The sequence below is a fragment of the Sorex fumeus genome, unplaced genomic scaffold (genome assembly GCF_029834395.1).
Source record: "Sorex fumeus unplaced genomic scaffold, SorFum_2.1 ptg000002l, whole genome shotgun sequence".
Taxonomy (NCBI): domain Eukaryota; kingdom Metazoa; phylum Chordata; class Mammalia; order Eulipotyphla; family Soricidae; genus Sorex; species Sorex fumeus.
Genome location: NW_026606059.1, coordinates 64,541,955 through 64,559,346, shown reverse-complemented (window position 1 = coordinate 64,559,346; position 17,392 = coordinate 64,541,955). Strand labels below are relative to the sequence as shown.

The 17,392-nt window shown below is 42.1% G+C and overlaps 1 protein-coding gene across 1 annotated transcript in view; it reads right to left on the bottom strand.

Moving 5' to 3' along the window:
- Window positions 1-15,201: 15,201 nt before the first annotated feature.
- The window catches only part of EIF3H (eukaryotic translation initiation factor 3 subunit H), a 99,669-nt gene continuing 97,478 nt past the window's right edge, over window positions 15,202-17,392 (bottom strand). The window contains exons 7-8 of the mRNA XM_056110171.1: window positions 16,828-16,960; window positions 15,202-15,423 (exon numbers count right to left, since the gene is read on the bottom strand). Of these exons, the coding sequence (XP_055966146.1) occupies window positions 15,326-15,423; window positions 16,828-16,960 (231 nt within the window). The 3' untranslated portion in view covers window positions 15,202-15,325. The remainder of the gene's footprint in view (window positions 15,424-16,827; window positions 16,961-17,392) is intronic.

Genomic DNA, 17,392 nt, shown 5'->3' with positions numbered 1-17,392 from the left:
TAGGTAGGTTACAAAACCAGCAGATTCTTTCATTTCCACAATGCAAAATGAAACCATTATTCCATAAGCTGCTTTGAACTATACTTCACACCTTCACTTCCCCACGTCCACTAGGGACACTCTTATAAGTTCTGCCACGCTCTTGCGCTGGGTGGGTGGCACTGCCACAGATAGGGGTGAAGGGCTGACTCAGGAGTGCTGAGCAGAACTGCAAGTGACCAGTGATATCGCCGCAGACAGGAACTCGATTTTGTTCCCAGATGTTTCTTTGCTGAGATAATCTCAGTCTCCTGGGGGACAGAGCCCAGCTCGTGAAAAGAAGAGAGACCCCGTTTCCATCATGTCACTCTTCTCTGGTTGTGGCCTCTGTACTCGCTGCCCCAATGCAGCCAGGGTTCTTCCTCCCTGAAGCCACACCTGGTTTCCTGATTCAAGCTTCGCCTCCATCCAGCGGAGCTCCCTTTCAGCAGAAGCTCAAGCCCCACAAACACTTTGTAAGCCTAATTGGAGTCACTTCTCCTAATTGGAGAAGTCCCAGCTGCTCTGGAGAGCCAGCAAGTCTCCACGAGGGAGATCGGGGTCACAGAAGTAGGACCCACCAGTTGTGTAGGCCTGAGAACTCCATCCAGCCAACCCCCTCACCTATTCCAGTCCCTCAGTTTCCCCACCCATAAAACTCAACTCTGGGACTTGATGGGACGGAGGGGGTGTCTAATGAGCATGGGTATTTTCTGGATAAATTAACCAGGTGCCGGAAACATCTGTAGCTGGATCAGTCTGCTGCATAAACAAAATACAGTATTCTTATACACAGGCTGCAGCTAAAGCTCAAAGACCAGCTAAGCCTGACTTCATCCTAAGTCCTTGGGAAAAGTCAAGATACAACTCTAAATTAGGTTATATTTGAAGAGGTCACCTTTAAATATACTTTATTCTACTTAGAACAGATTTTTCTTAAGGAAAACAAAAAAGGAAAGAAAAGAAAAAAGGCTAGAACAATGGGTGCAGTGCTTATGGTGCATGCTGCTGACCTGGGTTTGATCTGTAGCTCTACATACGGCGCCTGGAGGCCAGCCAGGAGTGACCCCTGGGTATAGAGCCAGGAGTAACTCCTGAGCCTCACTAGATGTGACTCAATTCCCCTCCTCCACAAAAAAAAAGAAAATGGAGGATTCACTAACTCCTACTGTACTATTTTTCCTTCAAATCATATACCTGAAGTTCAAAAATAAATACCCACAAGGAAACGAGATATCCCAGAGGAAGCAGGGTGCCATCCACAGAGGTTACTGAAAAGTTTGTTGAATGAATGAATATATAAACAGATAATAATGGTGTAGTTCAGCAGTAGAGTCCTTGCATTTCTGAGGCTCTGAATTCAATTTCTAGCACCGAGATAACAAACTCCTTGTGCACACAGGTCTTAGAGAGCATCTTTGACATCACCTTCCAAGTGTTCTTGTTGATGGGGTCAGCAAATGCTACATAAACCAGTTACAGTATCAAGGAAGTAGAAGCCAGGCTTCAACCCCCAGAGCCACATGGTGACCCCACCCATACCCACTTTGACAATGCCCAGTCCCCAAATACCCAATCCAGTCACTTTGCTCTTATAGCTCAGTACTTTCCTTTGTCTGATGGGCCAAATCCAGACTACCACCTGACGTATGTAAATCAAGCGCTGTTGACCCAGTGATACACTCACTGCCCTGCAGAATGTCTGAGGCTCCTTTTCCACGCCAATAGTTGTACTGAGTAGTTGCCATGGAGACCATATGGGCCACAAAGCCTAAAACCTTTACAGGTAAGGGTATGGATGGCTGTTTTCTGGCAACCTTCCAACATCCATCCTAGAGCTCATGGTAGATGAGCATCCTATGGCCCCAAGCCTTGCTCCCCTCAGCCCCAATCATCCTTTATGAATGCTTGCTGTTGAGGGTGCAGCAGTGTGACCCACCATGTTTTATTTCAGGCCCCCTACAATCCTCTCTGAGCACATGCTCATAGAATGAGGCCAAGCCACACAAAATAGGCTTTTGTGAGGGCACGACCAAGGCTGACAATTTTTGAGTATAAGCTAATATTCTTGTTTTTATTTTAAAGATGGTAAAGCAAGGGCTAACGAGATAGTACAGTAGGGCACTTGCCTGGCACATAGTCAACCTGGATTAGACGCCCGGCACCCCATATGGCCCTACCGGGAGTGTTCTAAAAAACAGCCACAAGCACCTCCCCAAAAGATGAAAACACAGGAATTACTGATCCATCAGCATCCTGTTAATTAAAAGTGCTCCAATATCAAACTAGTCCTTGTGCAAAGAGCTGTGCTGGCTCTATGATGACTTCTGGAACTTTCCCACTTCATGCCTGAGAAGTTGTACTGCTGGTCAAGGGGTCAGCCCTTGAGACAATTAAGCCAATTTTTCTAAAACTACCTTGATTAGAAAAATTGGCAGAGGAAGGGGGGCGTTTCCTCCCCAATTTGTACTTCTGATGCTTTCATAAAGGAAACATCCTTGAACACACTTGGGAACCATCTCTACTTCCGGCCCCGCCCCCCATGCTCCACCCTTGTAGAGCACCACCAGGCCCCCTTCTCTGCCTGCAGTTCTCTCGGGCTTTCCTCACCCCACACCATTGCTCTGGGCACACCCAATGGGAGACACATTGCACCCTGCTGCACAGGCAAATGGCCTAACGCCATTTTCAGTAAAATAACCTGAACCATTCACACTGTTGCTGCGGGCAAGTTCCACATCCAGGAATAAAGGTCTTGTGTGACCTTGGAGGGTCACTCTCTGACCTTGAACTCTCTGGAGCCTCCCACTTGTAATGCAAATAAACCGCACCTCCATCAGAACTGCTCCCTGCCCCAGTCTTGGGATTTATGTGCCGAATCAGGAATCAGTTGCAGGCTTTTTTCCAACAGCAGTCTCCAAAATCTGAGGCTGCCTTTTAATCCGGATCCATTAAGCAACACGGTACTTGCTGACCTGTTTTTTTGTCCCAGGGCCTTGTATCAAGGCAAGTGCTCTACTGCTGAGCTACATCCTTGATCCTGTTTTGTCCCCTCAAAAAAAAAAAAACAAGAAGAGTAATTGCTAGTGCGTGTAAAGTGTACAATCAGGCCTCATTTATTACAAATTTCCTTCAGGAATAGTATCAGCCCATGATTTCTCAGAAGTGTCCTCCTCTACCCCTTCCTAATATATAAACCCGGTAGAGAGGTTAGAAATCCATCATAACCAATGACAGACATCCATGCACAAAAATAGCAAGCCTCAAGTTTAATATTTTATTGCCATATTTTGAAACAACTGGTTAGGCAGCTGCTACTGTTATCTTCCAATTACTTCTCATTTTTCCAGAGTTTTAAACGCAAGCTGTAACAAATTAAAACTAAATTTCTATATGCTTAAAAAAAAAAAACAGACAATTTGAGAAAACACTGCAAAAAAAATAGGTTGGAAGTGGAGAGGAAGAAATGGATCTTCTGGGGGTGGGAGGGTGTGGGGGGGTGGGAATGAGAATCCTGTTCTCAGGGCAGACCCAGATTTGTTTCCATTGCCTCAGGGGATGCCTCAGATCCACCTTCTGCCAGAGACCTGTGCAGCCTTCACTCTGCAGAGGCTCTCAGTGGGCAGAGATGGTGCAACTTGGCTGCAAATACAACTTGCTTCCCACTTGTCCAGTTCACAAAGGTGTTCACAAGAAATCCCTTCATCTAGCGTTGGGTTATCTTCTCAGCTCCTCCCCAGAAATCAAATACATAAGAAATCGCGTCAAGGATCTCACAGGCTGTATCTTAGGGCTATAGTCCAATCAGAAGTGCATGAGAGATTTCCACTTCAGATGAGGAAGGTGCAATTTATTTGTACACCCAGACCGGCTTCCCTCTTCCTCCCACTCACTATGTATTTATTTTTTTGCATTTTTTTTTTGGCGGGAGCGGGGGGTTTACAACCGGTGATATACAGGGGTAACTCCTGGCTCAGGAATTACTCCTGGCGATGCTCAGGGGACCATATGGGATGCTGGGAATTGAACTAGGCTCGGCTGTGTGCAAGGCAAACACCCAACTCGCTGTGCTAAGCTCTAGCCACCCCCTGGACCCTCCCACTATTTATGACTTTCATCATAAAATGTGGGGCTTGTGTTTAGCAATTACATTCTATTTTAAAAAATAGTATTATTCTGTTTTTTTTTCTATCCCCCATGCCACACCACACACACACACACACACACACACACACACACACACACACACACCCTAAATCTGGCTCCCTGGCCAGATTCCTAATTATAGGAAGAGTTGAGCATAAATGTAGGCAGCGGGACCTAGGATGCGGCTCAGGGATACAGCGAACATCTTGCCTGCAGGAGAACTGGGTTCCATCCCAGGCACTGGAAATTTTTGAAAAATGAAGTGAAAGGAAGGAAGCAGATTGTCAAGACTCTCCTCCCGCCACAGGGACAGGTTTCAGCTGGAGCTCCTGTCACTGCAGCTTTGCCTGGTCCTCCAGTCAAGTGGCCCAGCCTTGCTGACCGCCAGAGCACGTCCTGCTGCTGCCTCTAAGTGGCGGCTTCAATGCGCACTCAGCTACAAAACTCTGCTTTTGTCTCAGGCTCTCTGAGCCCAGCTTTTGGACTCCCTGAGCAGGCTGGCAAGGAACGTGGGGTCCCTGGATCCTCAGAGTCTGTGCTCTTCCTCCTCCCCCCACCCCTTCCGGCTCTCTCCACCTCCCTTTGCTCAATCTCAGTGTAAGTTTGGGCCTTGCAGTGCTCCCCCGCACACACACCCTCTGGCCTGGTTTCTGCTTTCACTGTCTGGAATCTCCCTCTCCAGGATCTAACATTCACAGTGCCACTAGGAGAGGCATGAGGCAGCTCTACAACGCAACGCGTTGTGGCACTGTCTTCGAAGCAAAGCATCTCCAGCGACTAGGGAAAAATAAACCAAAAACAAACAAACAAACAAACAAACAAACAAAAACCACCAAAACCCCCTGCAAATCCCAGCCTTATTTCAGACCTGATTTTTAAAAAAATCTATTTTATTTCTATAAGTTGTTCACAATATTTGATTACATTTAATATTTGAACATCAATCCCACCACCATTATATCTTCCCACCACCATATTTCCATCCCGAACCCCAAACCCTGCACCCAAAGCAGAAACAAAATAATTTATTTGTATTGCTTGTTATGAATAACCCACAAAAAATGATCCAAAATACCAAGAGTAGCGCACCACATTTGATGGGGTTTAAAGTTGAAGGCAACCAATCTTAGGGGGAAGTATATTTATATATACATATAAATATAATTACTCAAGGCTCAACCTTTAGCAACATGCTATTAATCTCTTATAGAAGGGCGTAATGGCTTCTGGATGAAATGCAACAATCTTCAGACCCGCTGTCTTAAAACACCCCAGGCATCGAGACAGTCAGATTCAGGAACCACCTTTAACAAACATTCCCATCAGCTATGCTGCTTGTCAAAGCAATGTGGTTGAGTCCATCCTAAAGTTCAGGCTTCCGTTAACTTGCAACCCAGGCCTGAGAATTAGCATTCCTGACAATCTCACAGTGATGCAGTCCCCAGAGGCCATCTTAGAGTCACTGTCCATGGGGAAAGGCTTGAGAATCAACACTTCTTGCCCTCTCACTCCAGTATTAACACTGCATATGGCACATCTGTTTACTGAGTAACCAAGGTACAATATCCTAATGTGACTATAGTTTGGAGAAGACTCCACAACAGGCACCAATGTGGACTGTGATTCTACTTTCATCCCCTAGTGATGCTCCATTTGCAAAGCTAAAGTCACTTGCCAAGTTGGAGAGGCTCAAACATGCTGAACTGACAGAGTCAGCCATGCTCAATCCTTTTCAAAGAAAAATGCCACTTTTTCTGGTTGGCTGGCAGGCTGGTTCTTTTCTCTCTAGAGGTAATGAGAGGCAAACGTCTTGTACATACGAGCATGAGAAGAAACTCGTCGTTTTGTCTAAGCCTGCTTTAAATTGGAGCAATGATTTACTGCTGAATAACACTGAATATATTTCAGAATCCATGGAGGATTTGCACGGCCAGCCTCTAGTCGCTTGAAGCAGAGCATCCCACGATTGCCACAGTCCGCTGATATAAGATGAGAAATTGTCATCTGAGATTTGCCACATCAGGGCTTCATCAAAATGCAAAATCAACACCTTCTCTTTCTCTCTCTCCTACCCCAGATGATTTCTGAATTTGTGTACATTTGTGAATTCACAGAAGCATGAACAGAATGACATGAACATCACAAATGCAAATGTCTTTGTTTCCAACAAATTGCTTCAGTCCTTCCTTCTTGCCTAAGTTTCGAAGTGGGAGGGAATGGATGTCATACGGCTCCGTGGTGAGTGTAGATGGCAGAGGCAAAGGAGAGTTAATGTTCCAAAGTGTATGTCAGAAGTAGCTTTTCAACATACAAAGGGAAAGTATTTTCCAGGCTGATTTGTACTTTAATAAAACTGACATCTGCATTTCTAAAGAAATATTTCACTGTCAAAGAGAATCGAGTTTTAATTTTGTTTGCTTGAAATGTTTTCATCTCAGACCAAATTTAGAATACCCACCACCTGTTTACACCACCAATCTCCAGCAAAGCAGCTAAAGCTCACCTCTTCCATCCACTTCCCATCTGGGAACAGTCAGGACTAGGAGATGAGGTTTTTTAATTAGGCTCTAACTCCCTGTTTCTTCTGGGAAAGCGTGCAACCTTTGTGCTCCAAATACTGCACAGAGCACACCTCAGCACCACGGCGCATTTCACAAAAAGAAAGGCTCAATATAGAAGGGACAATACTTGAGCTCTCCCCAAACATGCAAAATACAACAGTGAATATCCAGGCTATTTTTGAAACAGTATTTAGAGCTCTTGGTGCCTATTCCCACATCTGCAAATGGGAGTGTTGGTGGGAGCCAAGAGATCAGCTATGCCGTCCTGCTCTCAGTCTATTAATATATTTGCAAAGTAACTTGTTCTATTGCCTCCAAAGGCTGCAGCATCTCAAATCTTGTGAAACTTTACAGCAAATAAACTTTGGCAGACATATACAGGAGTTGGGTTAGAAAATTTTGAGGTTGAAAGCAACAAAAATCAATTCAAGGTTTTGGAGGGGGGAGGACATCCGGGGGGGAGAAATGCTAATAAGAAGATTCAAATGTCTTCTTGTGGTACCCTAGGACAGGAATACAAATAGGGGCTGGAAAGAGAAAATTCAAATATCAGGAAGCCAAAAGCATTCTTTCCTCTTTTTCTCTCCACTTCTTCCCTTATTATTTTTAAAATTTGGGGGGGGGTGTCACACCTGGCAATGCACAAGGGTTATTCCTGGCTTTGCACTCAGTGTTCAGGGGACCATATGGGATGCTGGGAATTGAACCCAGGTCAGCCACATGCAAGACAAATGCCCTACCCACTGTACTATCACTCCAGCCCCATTCCCTTATGTTTTTTTCTGCTTAACCATAGATATTCTCTGGCCAAGAAATGAGTCCAAATGGAGACTGGAGTCCCTTAGTTTCCTTTTTTTTTTTTTCTGATCAAAAAGGATCACTGATCAGTTGAGCTCTGTATCCTGTCTCAGTATCCATAAACATGTACACTGCATGTTCACCACTGAGATCTTATGCACAGGGGATGACATGACTGAATTAGGGGATGAAACAGTTCTAGGAAACTGGTAGAGGGAGAGCAAGGAGTGGCTCATCCTCCAAGTAAAGATGACCCACAAATAAACAATAGGGAGCAATCTCGATACTATTTCTCTCTAGCTGATGGGAAAGAAGGGCTTTTTTAAGTACTGAGAAGACCTAAACTCCAATTCTGTTCTTGCCACTTAGGAGTTAGCAACAGTAAGCATGATCTCTTTGAAAAATTTGGTTTCACCATTTCTGAGCAACTATATGTTCCATACCCCAACTGAGCTTTATAATGCATTTATATTCCCTTTCCATACGAAATGAATAATCTGTATTAAGAAGTACTTTGTGGTTCTTAAAAGCCATTTCAAATGTACACAATCAGTCTGTTCACTTTTTTTTCTCAAAATATCTGGGTCCTTCGCCTTTATAATGGTGGGGGTTGGAGAGGAGGCGGAAGGAGAGCAGGGGCCTCAGTCAGGTATAAAATATTACCAGTCTTTGGTTAAAGAAACTTTGGTACATCTACACAATGGAGTACTATGTAGCTCTTAGAAATGATGAAGTCATGAAATTTACATACAAGTGGTACAACATGGAAAGTATCATGCTAAGCGAACTGAGTCAGAAAGAGAGGGATAGACATAGAAAGATTGCATTCATCTGGGGGATATAAAGTAACAAAATATGAGATTAATACCCAAGAATAGCTGAGATCAGCACCAGGAGGATTACTCCATAGCTTAGTGGCCAGTCGGGCATTCTAGAGGAAAGGGCAGCTCAATAGAGAAGGGAACACCAAATAAAGGGTGTGTGGAGGATCCTCCCAGGAGGGGAGATGCATGTCGAAAGTGGACTATGGACTGAACATGTTTGCCACTCAATGCCTCTTTTGCAGACCACAACACCCAAAAGGAGAGAGAGAACACAGGGGATTGCCGTGCCACAGAGGCAGGGGGGATGGGGGAATGGGGGTGGGGGGGGGGATATTATCCATGGTGGTGGAAAATGGGCACTGGTGGAGGGATGGGTATCTGATCATTGTATAATCAAACCCAAGCACAAAAAATTGTAAATCTACAACTGTACCTCATGGTGTTTCACTAATAAAAAAAAAAATTTAAAAAAAATATTACCAGTCTATAGGCCCAAATAGTACCTCCCATACTTTAAGACCAGCCAGATATTCTATGCAGGCATCACATGCATTCTGTATTGTTGGCCCATTGCTCTCCGAGTGCAGTTCTGTTATAGTACAGTGGGCTAGAAGTGGAAACTGTCAGCTGCAATTCCTCTCTGTATCTCATTAGAGGTCTAGTTTTCCTTTAATGCACATGAAGACCTTTCATTAGCTATAATGGGTGCTGCATGCATCAAAGAGAAAAACAGATCTTTAGCACTGTGATCTAGGTGATGAGGGTATGAGGCCCCTTGCCTGTCTGATGACATTCGGAGAAACACGAATGGATCAGGGAAAAAATGAAAACCTCTGCGACTGTTTCTGAAATGAAAGTAATCGGGAAAAAAAAAAATACCTCAAAATGAAGAGTGGCAAGAACCAAAGTTGAAAAATCATGGGTAGATAGAATCTAGGAATGAGTTAAGAAAGTGAAAGCCAAATGACAAGATAAACAAAGGTGGAGAAAGATTACCCAGGGGATTTGACAAAATAAGAACCATTTCCAATACATACAAAGTAAAACATTGGCAAGAGAGACTACGGTTTGAGAAGAAAAGGCAAGGACCATTTACCGTCAGAAGCAGTAAACACTGCTGAAAGTTAAACAAATCCTTTGCCTCCATGTCCACAAAGGAAGATGTATGATGCCAGAAATCCCTGTGCCCCGGAGAAGGGTCAACGAAAAAAATTATTACCGAAGAAAATAGAAGTGACACCTGAGTTTATGCCTTCAGTTTGACACAAATGCCAAAAGCAATAAGAATATTTTCCTACTGCAATCAATTCAACTTTAAATAAGCCACAGTTGGGTATGCGGCCACCCTGTGTTAACAGTCTGATGAAGAAGCAGTTGACTTTTGTCCAATCTCTTCACTTTTGTCCAAACAGCATATTTCTGTTTTTTTTTTTAAAAAAAGGGGGGGAGGGGGAGAAGGAACAAATTGTCTTTACCTGTCTTTTCAGTACAGTTTTAGTGGACTAAAATTTTATTAAACTTTTTTTTTTTTTTAAGGAAACGGAGGCTGCACACAAAAAGAAACGAAGTTGGCTAACTGCAATCTATTGAAAAAGGTTTCCAACACATCCCATAAGAAGCTTGGATCTAGTATACATCTAACACCCCCTCAAATTTTGAGCATTCCAGAGAACGCTTACGACTCTGAGATAGAATCAATTTCTCATAGATTGCTAGCCATGGACTCAATGGGAAGATCAAAAATGGGTTGCCTAACTCATGGTTCGGAAACTCATGAGTTTTAAGAAGCAGTTGATTGCAACAGAAATCCTTACAGAATCAAAGTGAGACTCCAATAAGCTGATTATATGACAACCAGTATCAGGTGCTTAACAAAACTTTGGGAACAAGGAGGACCCAAGTACTCATGGCAAGAGATGTTTAGGATACATTAGACATCAGTGGACTGACCCAGACAGCCCAAGTTGAGGGGAATGCGAGTGGTTGTTGAAAGCAGTGAACGTGGTTATTTTCATCATTGCCATTCTGGGCTCTACAGGAGCTGTGAGGCCAAGCAGACTTGTGATATATAACTGAAGGTGCGTATCTATGTAAGAAAGAAGCTCACAGTTGTTTGTTCCAGCAAACTCCAGTTCCTGAGTTCTGGCTCCCCACTCCTTTATTCCCTTGACTCCAGCAATTTAGAGTCACCACACAATAAGTAAGTTCCAACTGCAGCACTCTCAGGCAAGGAAAAGCAGAAATGATCTACTACATTTCCCTCTTTGTCAATATTAATAAATCCAGACCTTTCTATATTTAATATATTTAATAACTGGTCATCCATTTCATACAGGGTGAAAAGGGACGGGAACATCTGTTGAAATGGATCCAAGTCCTCTCCAAGGTACAATCTGATCGTACTTTTAGACATGTAGAGTCGTTTGCTAAAACAAACTATAGTCATTGGGCTTGATAGATACCTATTAACAAACACCCCTGATCTACTCCCAAGATTGAACATAGAAATAGATGCTCAGTGAGAAGGAAAATACTTTGTAAAAATGGTGTATTATATAGTTTGATGTGTACTATAAAAATGGAGCTTACAAAAGATTCCATGGGGCTGGAGCAATAGCACAGCGGGTAAGGCATTTGCCTTGCACACTGCCAACCTGGGTTTGATTCCCAGCATCCCATATGGTCCCCTGAGTACTGAAGTAATTCCTGGGTGCATGAGCCAAGAGTAACTCCTGTGCATCGCCCGGTGTGACCCAAAACAAACAAGCAAACAAAACCAAAAAACTTCATGGACATTTGAAACCTATGTCAATGTTAGTGCAATATTTAAATTCTTGCATAAACTCCTTAGATCTGTATCAAACTTCAATATGTCTGGTTTAAAAATGAAGCTATCCTAGTTACCTAAAGTCTGACATAACAGGGGCCAGTGTGATAGGACAGCAGGTAGGAATATTGTCTTGCACGTGCCTTACCTGGGTTCAATCCCTGACATCCTATACGGACCCCTGAGCCAGCCAGGGGTCATCCCTGAGCACAGAACCAGGAGTAAGCCCTCGGCTCTGCCAGATGTGCCTTCTCCCCCACAAAAAACACAAAGAATGTTACAAAAAAAAATGGGGTCACAGAGATAGTACAATGAGTAAGATGCTTTTTGCCTCACATGCTATTGACCTGTGTTAGATCCCCATTATTCCACAGTCTCCTGAGCACAGAGCCAGGAGTAAACCTTGAACACAGCTGGGTAAAACAAAATCAAGTGTGAACAATTAACATTTTTGATGACACTAAAGCTAATGTTACATAAAGCCTCTGTAGTTAACAGCATATTAAGCACATTTCTACCTCCAACTCCCAAAGATGGGGAAAACAAATAATATTTTAGTTATATTAAAATTAAAAAGTCACTTTACACAGGCTAACGATATATTACTTCAGGTTATTTTCAATTAATATGCTATGTTTCAAGAATCATATAAGGATTATCAATGATTTGGGGTTAATGTCAAAGGTTTAATTTTCCATTCAATTAACAGCATTTTCAGTCATTTTGTTCTGGGTAAGTGATTTATTAGACCTGGTGCTCAGTTTATGAGTTTTTTTTCATTTCAACTTGAAGAAACTGCAAATATTTATAGAAGATGAACCACATGTATTTGTTCCTGAAAAATGTCAGAATATAGCACTCAAATCAAATGCTAACAGAAGCTATTCCCTAACACTACATACTGTGGAGATTTGATTTTCATTGCCATGTTTTCCTAAACAGTTTTTCCCACTACAGTAATTCCTAACTCAAAAACTACTGAAATCATCCCCTAAGTGAATATTCTGAATTATAGGTATCCAAACAGCTCAGAAGGAATTTAAGAGAGAATTACACCTTTAAAGAAGTATAACTGAATTATTAATCCTACGCATTGAGGAAAACAGTAGTCATGATTATTTTGTATTGATTTTTCTCCCTTGGATGCTTTAAGTGCACAGCAAGTCCAAATCTAGGGTATAAACAACCAATAGACTCTGTTGTGCAATTCCCTCTGCCTGTCAATATAGCAATATATATTGATTCAAATTAAGGAATCAGGGGCTGGAGCGATAGCACAGCGGGTAGGGCATCTGCCTTGCACGCAGCCGACCCAGGTTCAACTCCCAGCATCCGATATGGTCCCCTGAGCACCGCCAGGAGTAATTCCTGAGTGCAGAGCCAGGAGTAACCCCTGTGCATCACCAGTTGTGACCCCCAAAAAAAGCAAAAGCAAAAAAAAAATTAAGGAATTATAATGAAGAGGGTATAGTCTTTTGGGAAAGCAATTTAGAAACAAATAAAAGTCTAGTACTTCTATATGCCCTATGACTAGCAGGCCTACTTCTAAAATTCTACCCTGGAAAATTAATTACATATGTATTTCCATTTTAGAATGGCCAAAGTCTGCCAATAACCAACTATCCAGAAGTGACAGTCAACTAATGTTCTATGTCCTTGATGAGAATTTTACCAAAGCAAGTATTACTCCTTTCCCTTATCATCCCTCATCTGGGGATGGTGCTGGAACAATCCAGAAGCACAGTAGTAGCATTAGGTGCAACTGGGAAGCAATTTCTGTTTCTTTACTTAAGGCACATTTTCTTCTTTTATTAGTGACAAACGATGAGGTACAGTTTTAGACTTACAAATTTTTGTGCTTGGGTTTCAATTATACAATGATTAAGTACCCATCCCTCCACCTGTGCCCATTCTCTACCACCAATGATCCCAGTATCCCTCCCACCACCCCATCCCCCCTCACCTCTGTGGCAGGGCATTCCCTTTTGTTCTCTCTCTCCTTTTGAGTGTTGTGGTTTGCAAAAGAGGCACTGAGTGGCAATCATGTTTGGTCTAGAGTCTACTTTCAGCATGCTTCTCCCATCCTGGGAGGATTCTCCCAACACCCTTTATTTGGTGCTCCCTTCTCTATCTCAGCTGCCTTTTCCCCTAGCATGTATTTACTCCAAGGCATGGATTAAACCTCCTGGTACTAATCTTGGCTATTCTTGGGTATTAGTCTCCTATTTTGTTACTTTATGTTCCCCAGATGAATGCGATCTTTCTATGTCTATCCCTCTCTTTCTAACTCATTTCGCTTAACATGATACTTTCCATGTAGTACCACTTGTATGTAAATTTCATGACTTCATTTCTAACAGCTACATAGTATTCCATTGTGTAGATGTACCAAAGTTTCTTTAACCAGTCATCTGTTCTTGGGCACTCAGGTTTTCCCAGATTCTGGCTATTGTAAAGAGTGCTGCAATGAACAAACAAGTGCAGATGTCACTTCGGCTATACTTTTTTTTTAACCTCTCTGGGGTATATTCCCAGGAGTGGTATTGCTGGGTCAAACGGGAGCTCAATTTCTAATTTTTGGAGAATTTTCCATACTGTTTTCCAAAAGGGATGAACCAGTCAGCATTCCCACCAACAGTGAAGGAGGGTCCCTTTCTCTCCACATTCGCGCCAACACCTCTTCCTTTTGCTCTTTTGGATGTGGGCCAGTCTCTGTGGTGTCAAATGATATCTCATTGTTGTTTTGATCTGCATCTCAACTGATGATTAATGATGTAGAGCATTTTCTCATGTGCCTTTTAGCCATTCGGATTTCTTCTTTGAGAAAGTTTCTGTACATTTCGTCGCCCCATTTTTTTATGAGGTTGGATGTCTTCTTGTGGACTTCAATCAGTACCTTGTATATCCTTGATATCAACCCCTTGTCGAATGTGTATTCGGCGAATATCCTTTCCCATTCTGTAGACTGTCTTTGTATTTTGGTCATTGTTTCTTTTGAGGTGCAGAAGCTTCTTAGTTTAAGATAGTCCCATTTGTCTATCTCTGTTTACACTTGCTCAGCCAGTGGCATGACATCTTTGAAGATACCATTAGCTTCAATGTCATGAAGGGTTTCGTTTAGGCACATTTTCGAGAAGGTGCTACATCATCCTCCCACCTTCCAAAAAGGGAGCAGTAGGTCTAATAAAGTTTGAGAACTGCTGTCCTTGACCTTAATCCCCAGCCGAACATCTATAAAGCTTGTACACATCCTTTAATACTTTCCCCCCTTTTGTCTTCTCACCTGAATAAGGAAAGGAATAGACAGGAAGGCCAGGCGACTCATCTAAAAGGACACTGAAGGAAGAAGGACCAGTTTCCAATGTTGTCACCTGATCCCAGGGCTCTTGTGATACCTTCAAAATATGTTTTCAAACACATTTTTAATTCCCCTTACTCTATATATCCATCCCACCCATGTTTCTAGAAGTCAGGTTCTCAAGCTGTGAATTCCCCTGTGAGTCTCTCAGTACACACACAGAGTTGACAGATCTCACTGATTTGGGCATTCCATGAACAGCAGGATCTTCAGTCATCAAAGATTACCCAAATCTTCAGAGGTAAAAAGAATTCACAGTTGCAAACTGGAATGACAGTACAGTGGGTAGGGCGTTTGCTTTGCATGCAGCCAACCTGGGTTCAATCTCCAGCATCCCTTATGGTCTGCCAAGCAACACCAGGAGTAATTCCTGAGTGCAGAGCCAGGAGTAACCCCTAAGCATCACCAGGTATGACCCCAAAAGCCAAAACAAACAAACAAAAAATTTACAGTTGGTCTCTGGGTTGATGGGAACAGGAAATAGTAAACACACTGGGTGGTAGGAATGTGAACTTCATGGGAAGCAAAGGTGATGGAGCATTTTTATTAAACCTGTTTTGTCTTTTGCGAATAAATTGGTAAAAGTTCGTCTGAGAGGGTGAGAGGGGAAGGAGGGAAGGATGAGAAAGCAAGTAAATATGTCTAAAATCAAAGAGCAAGAACACAAGATAACTTTATTTTAACTTTATTGTTGGATAGAAAGATTTTCCAATATACAAATGTTTTTCTTCCAAGAGTTGACTAAATGTGATTTTAAAAATCCATGTTAATTCCTTTTCTGGAAACATTTTTCTTAGTTGTTGTATTCTTGAAGAGCCTGGGCCATGAAGAGTTTGCCTAAATTTTGGGCGGTGAACTCCTTGATATTCTGGCAGTAAGTGTTGATTTGGCCTGTGCATTTGGGACAGTAAGAAAGAGAATCAGAATGTGCCACAAATTAAAAACTACACAGAAAATTAGTCCAACAAAAAAATCGGAATTCAGAATTACTTTGATTCAAAGTGCTTTGAATCAAAAGTTTAAAATGATTGATTCTTCTTTCCCACCAAACATAATCAAGAATGGATGAATGTTGTTGTTTAGTAAGATGTCTTGCACACTTTGCTACATGGAAAATAATGAAAAATTACAATTTCTCAAAAGGTCATTTGCAGTAAGTACACATTGGCCGTACTTTATTCCAGTCAGGCCAACACTGTTCTAAGACCAGCAAGAAAACAGCACTAGCTGTCCTTAGCCAGGTAGAAAGGAAATGGCATATTGCAAAACCAACCCAGGCCACCTGACCCAAAAGTGAAAAAGTACTGTTTATAGTCTAGAAATATTAAGGGTTGTTTCCCACAGCCAAGATAGAACAGGAGCACAGTTTACTTAAATAAAGAGCTCCATCACTGCTTCGTATGTATTAAAACTAGTAATTGAATCTGATGCAACCGTTTTATTTTTCAATAAGCATTAAGAAATACAGTTAGTTCAGTCTGAAGTGGATCTTTAAGGAAAGTGTCTCCATTTACCAAATTTAATTTACATTTGTACTAGACAGTCTTAAAGGAATCTAGATTCATACACAACTCCTCCCTCCACCCTCAATATACACACAAATTTACAAACTGTGGAAGGTCAGATTTTCTTTGAACAGGATTTCCACTCTAACAACTTTCTCACTGGCCAATTAAATTAAACATATTTAACAACATTTAAAAAGAACTGAGGCTACTGTTCTTTTTAATTTTTAGGAATGTTATGTACTAAAAACTTAGTAAGTCCTAGCATAAGATACAAGATCTCTATTCTTAAAGCCAGTTTTAAATGATAAACGGAGCCCAGGAAAATTTCATTCCGAGTTATAACCATATTGCTGCAATTTCCCCTACAAAAAGAGATGGGAAACACTTTCCGTCAAGACAGAAAATTCAATTCAAATACTACAGACTCAGTGCTAAGCTAGAATGTGAAAAGTTAAGGGGCTTGAGCAAAATGATTGTTTGCATTATGAGACTGTAAACATTTATTCTTGGTTTCCATCAAAGATAACTCAAATAAAACCTTTCCACATTAGAATGCTTATAATGCTATCTCAGAAATGTTTAGATAAACAGAGCGAGGCACTGAAAGACCTTCAGAAATAACAAAGACAGACAAATTCTTAAATTTCAGAAAGTATAGCTGCTAGATTTAAATTCATCATTCAACTACTTTAAATATGCCAGCCGACATTCCTCTGTTTGTAAATCTCTCTCTTCTGTTTCCGAAAGGCAGAGACAACCAGTCGTGTTTGACACTGGCTAACCATACCTGCAATGAGCAGTGAATCCATCCTGGGCGGGGGCTGGGGGGGTTTAAAAAGTTTGGACAAATCCTCCTCAGGGAGTGGGGGTTCCCCTCGACTCTGCCGCTGCATATTCTCTTGCTGGCGACGCTGCTGATACTGAAATTCAGAGGGAAAATAATTTATTTCTGTCTAGCTGCAGAGGGAAAAAATGATCAGCCTCTCTTAGGCAAATAGAAAAATTCCACCGCTTGGACTTCCAAATCTCGGTTTCGTAAACGACAATATTTAGTAATTCCTACTTCAAAAGTCGGGGGAAGGGGGGGGCCTAGAGTACGGAAAAAAAAATTCCTCTGTCTCAGACCGATGACACTTTGAGATAAGAGAGTCTGTAATGATGGGGGAAAATGAAACTGCTGATGTGAGAAATGGGACTTAAGAAGCAAAGCAGCTCATGGTTGTGAGAGAGAATAACTTTCCTTCATTTGACTACAACAGTATTACAAGCACCATTCACCTTAATTTGTGGGATAGGTGGGGGTTTTGGGTTTTAGGTCACACCCAGGGTGCTAAAGGCTTATTTCTTTCTGG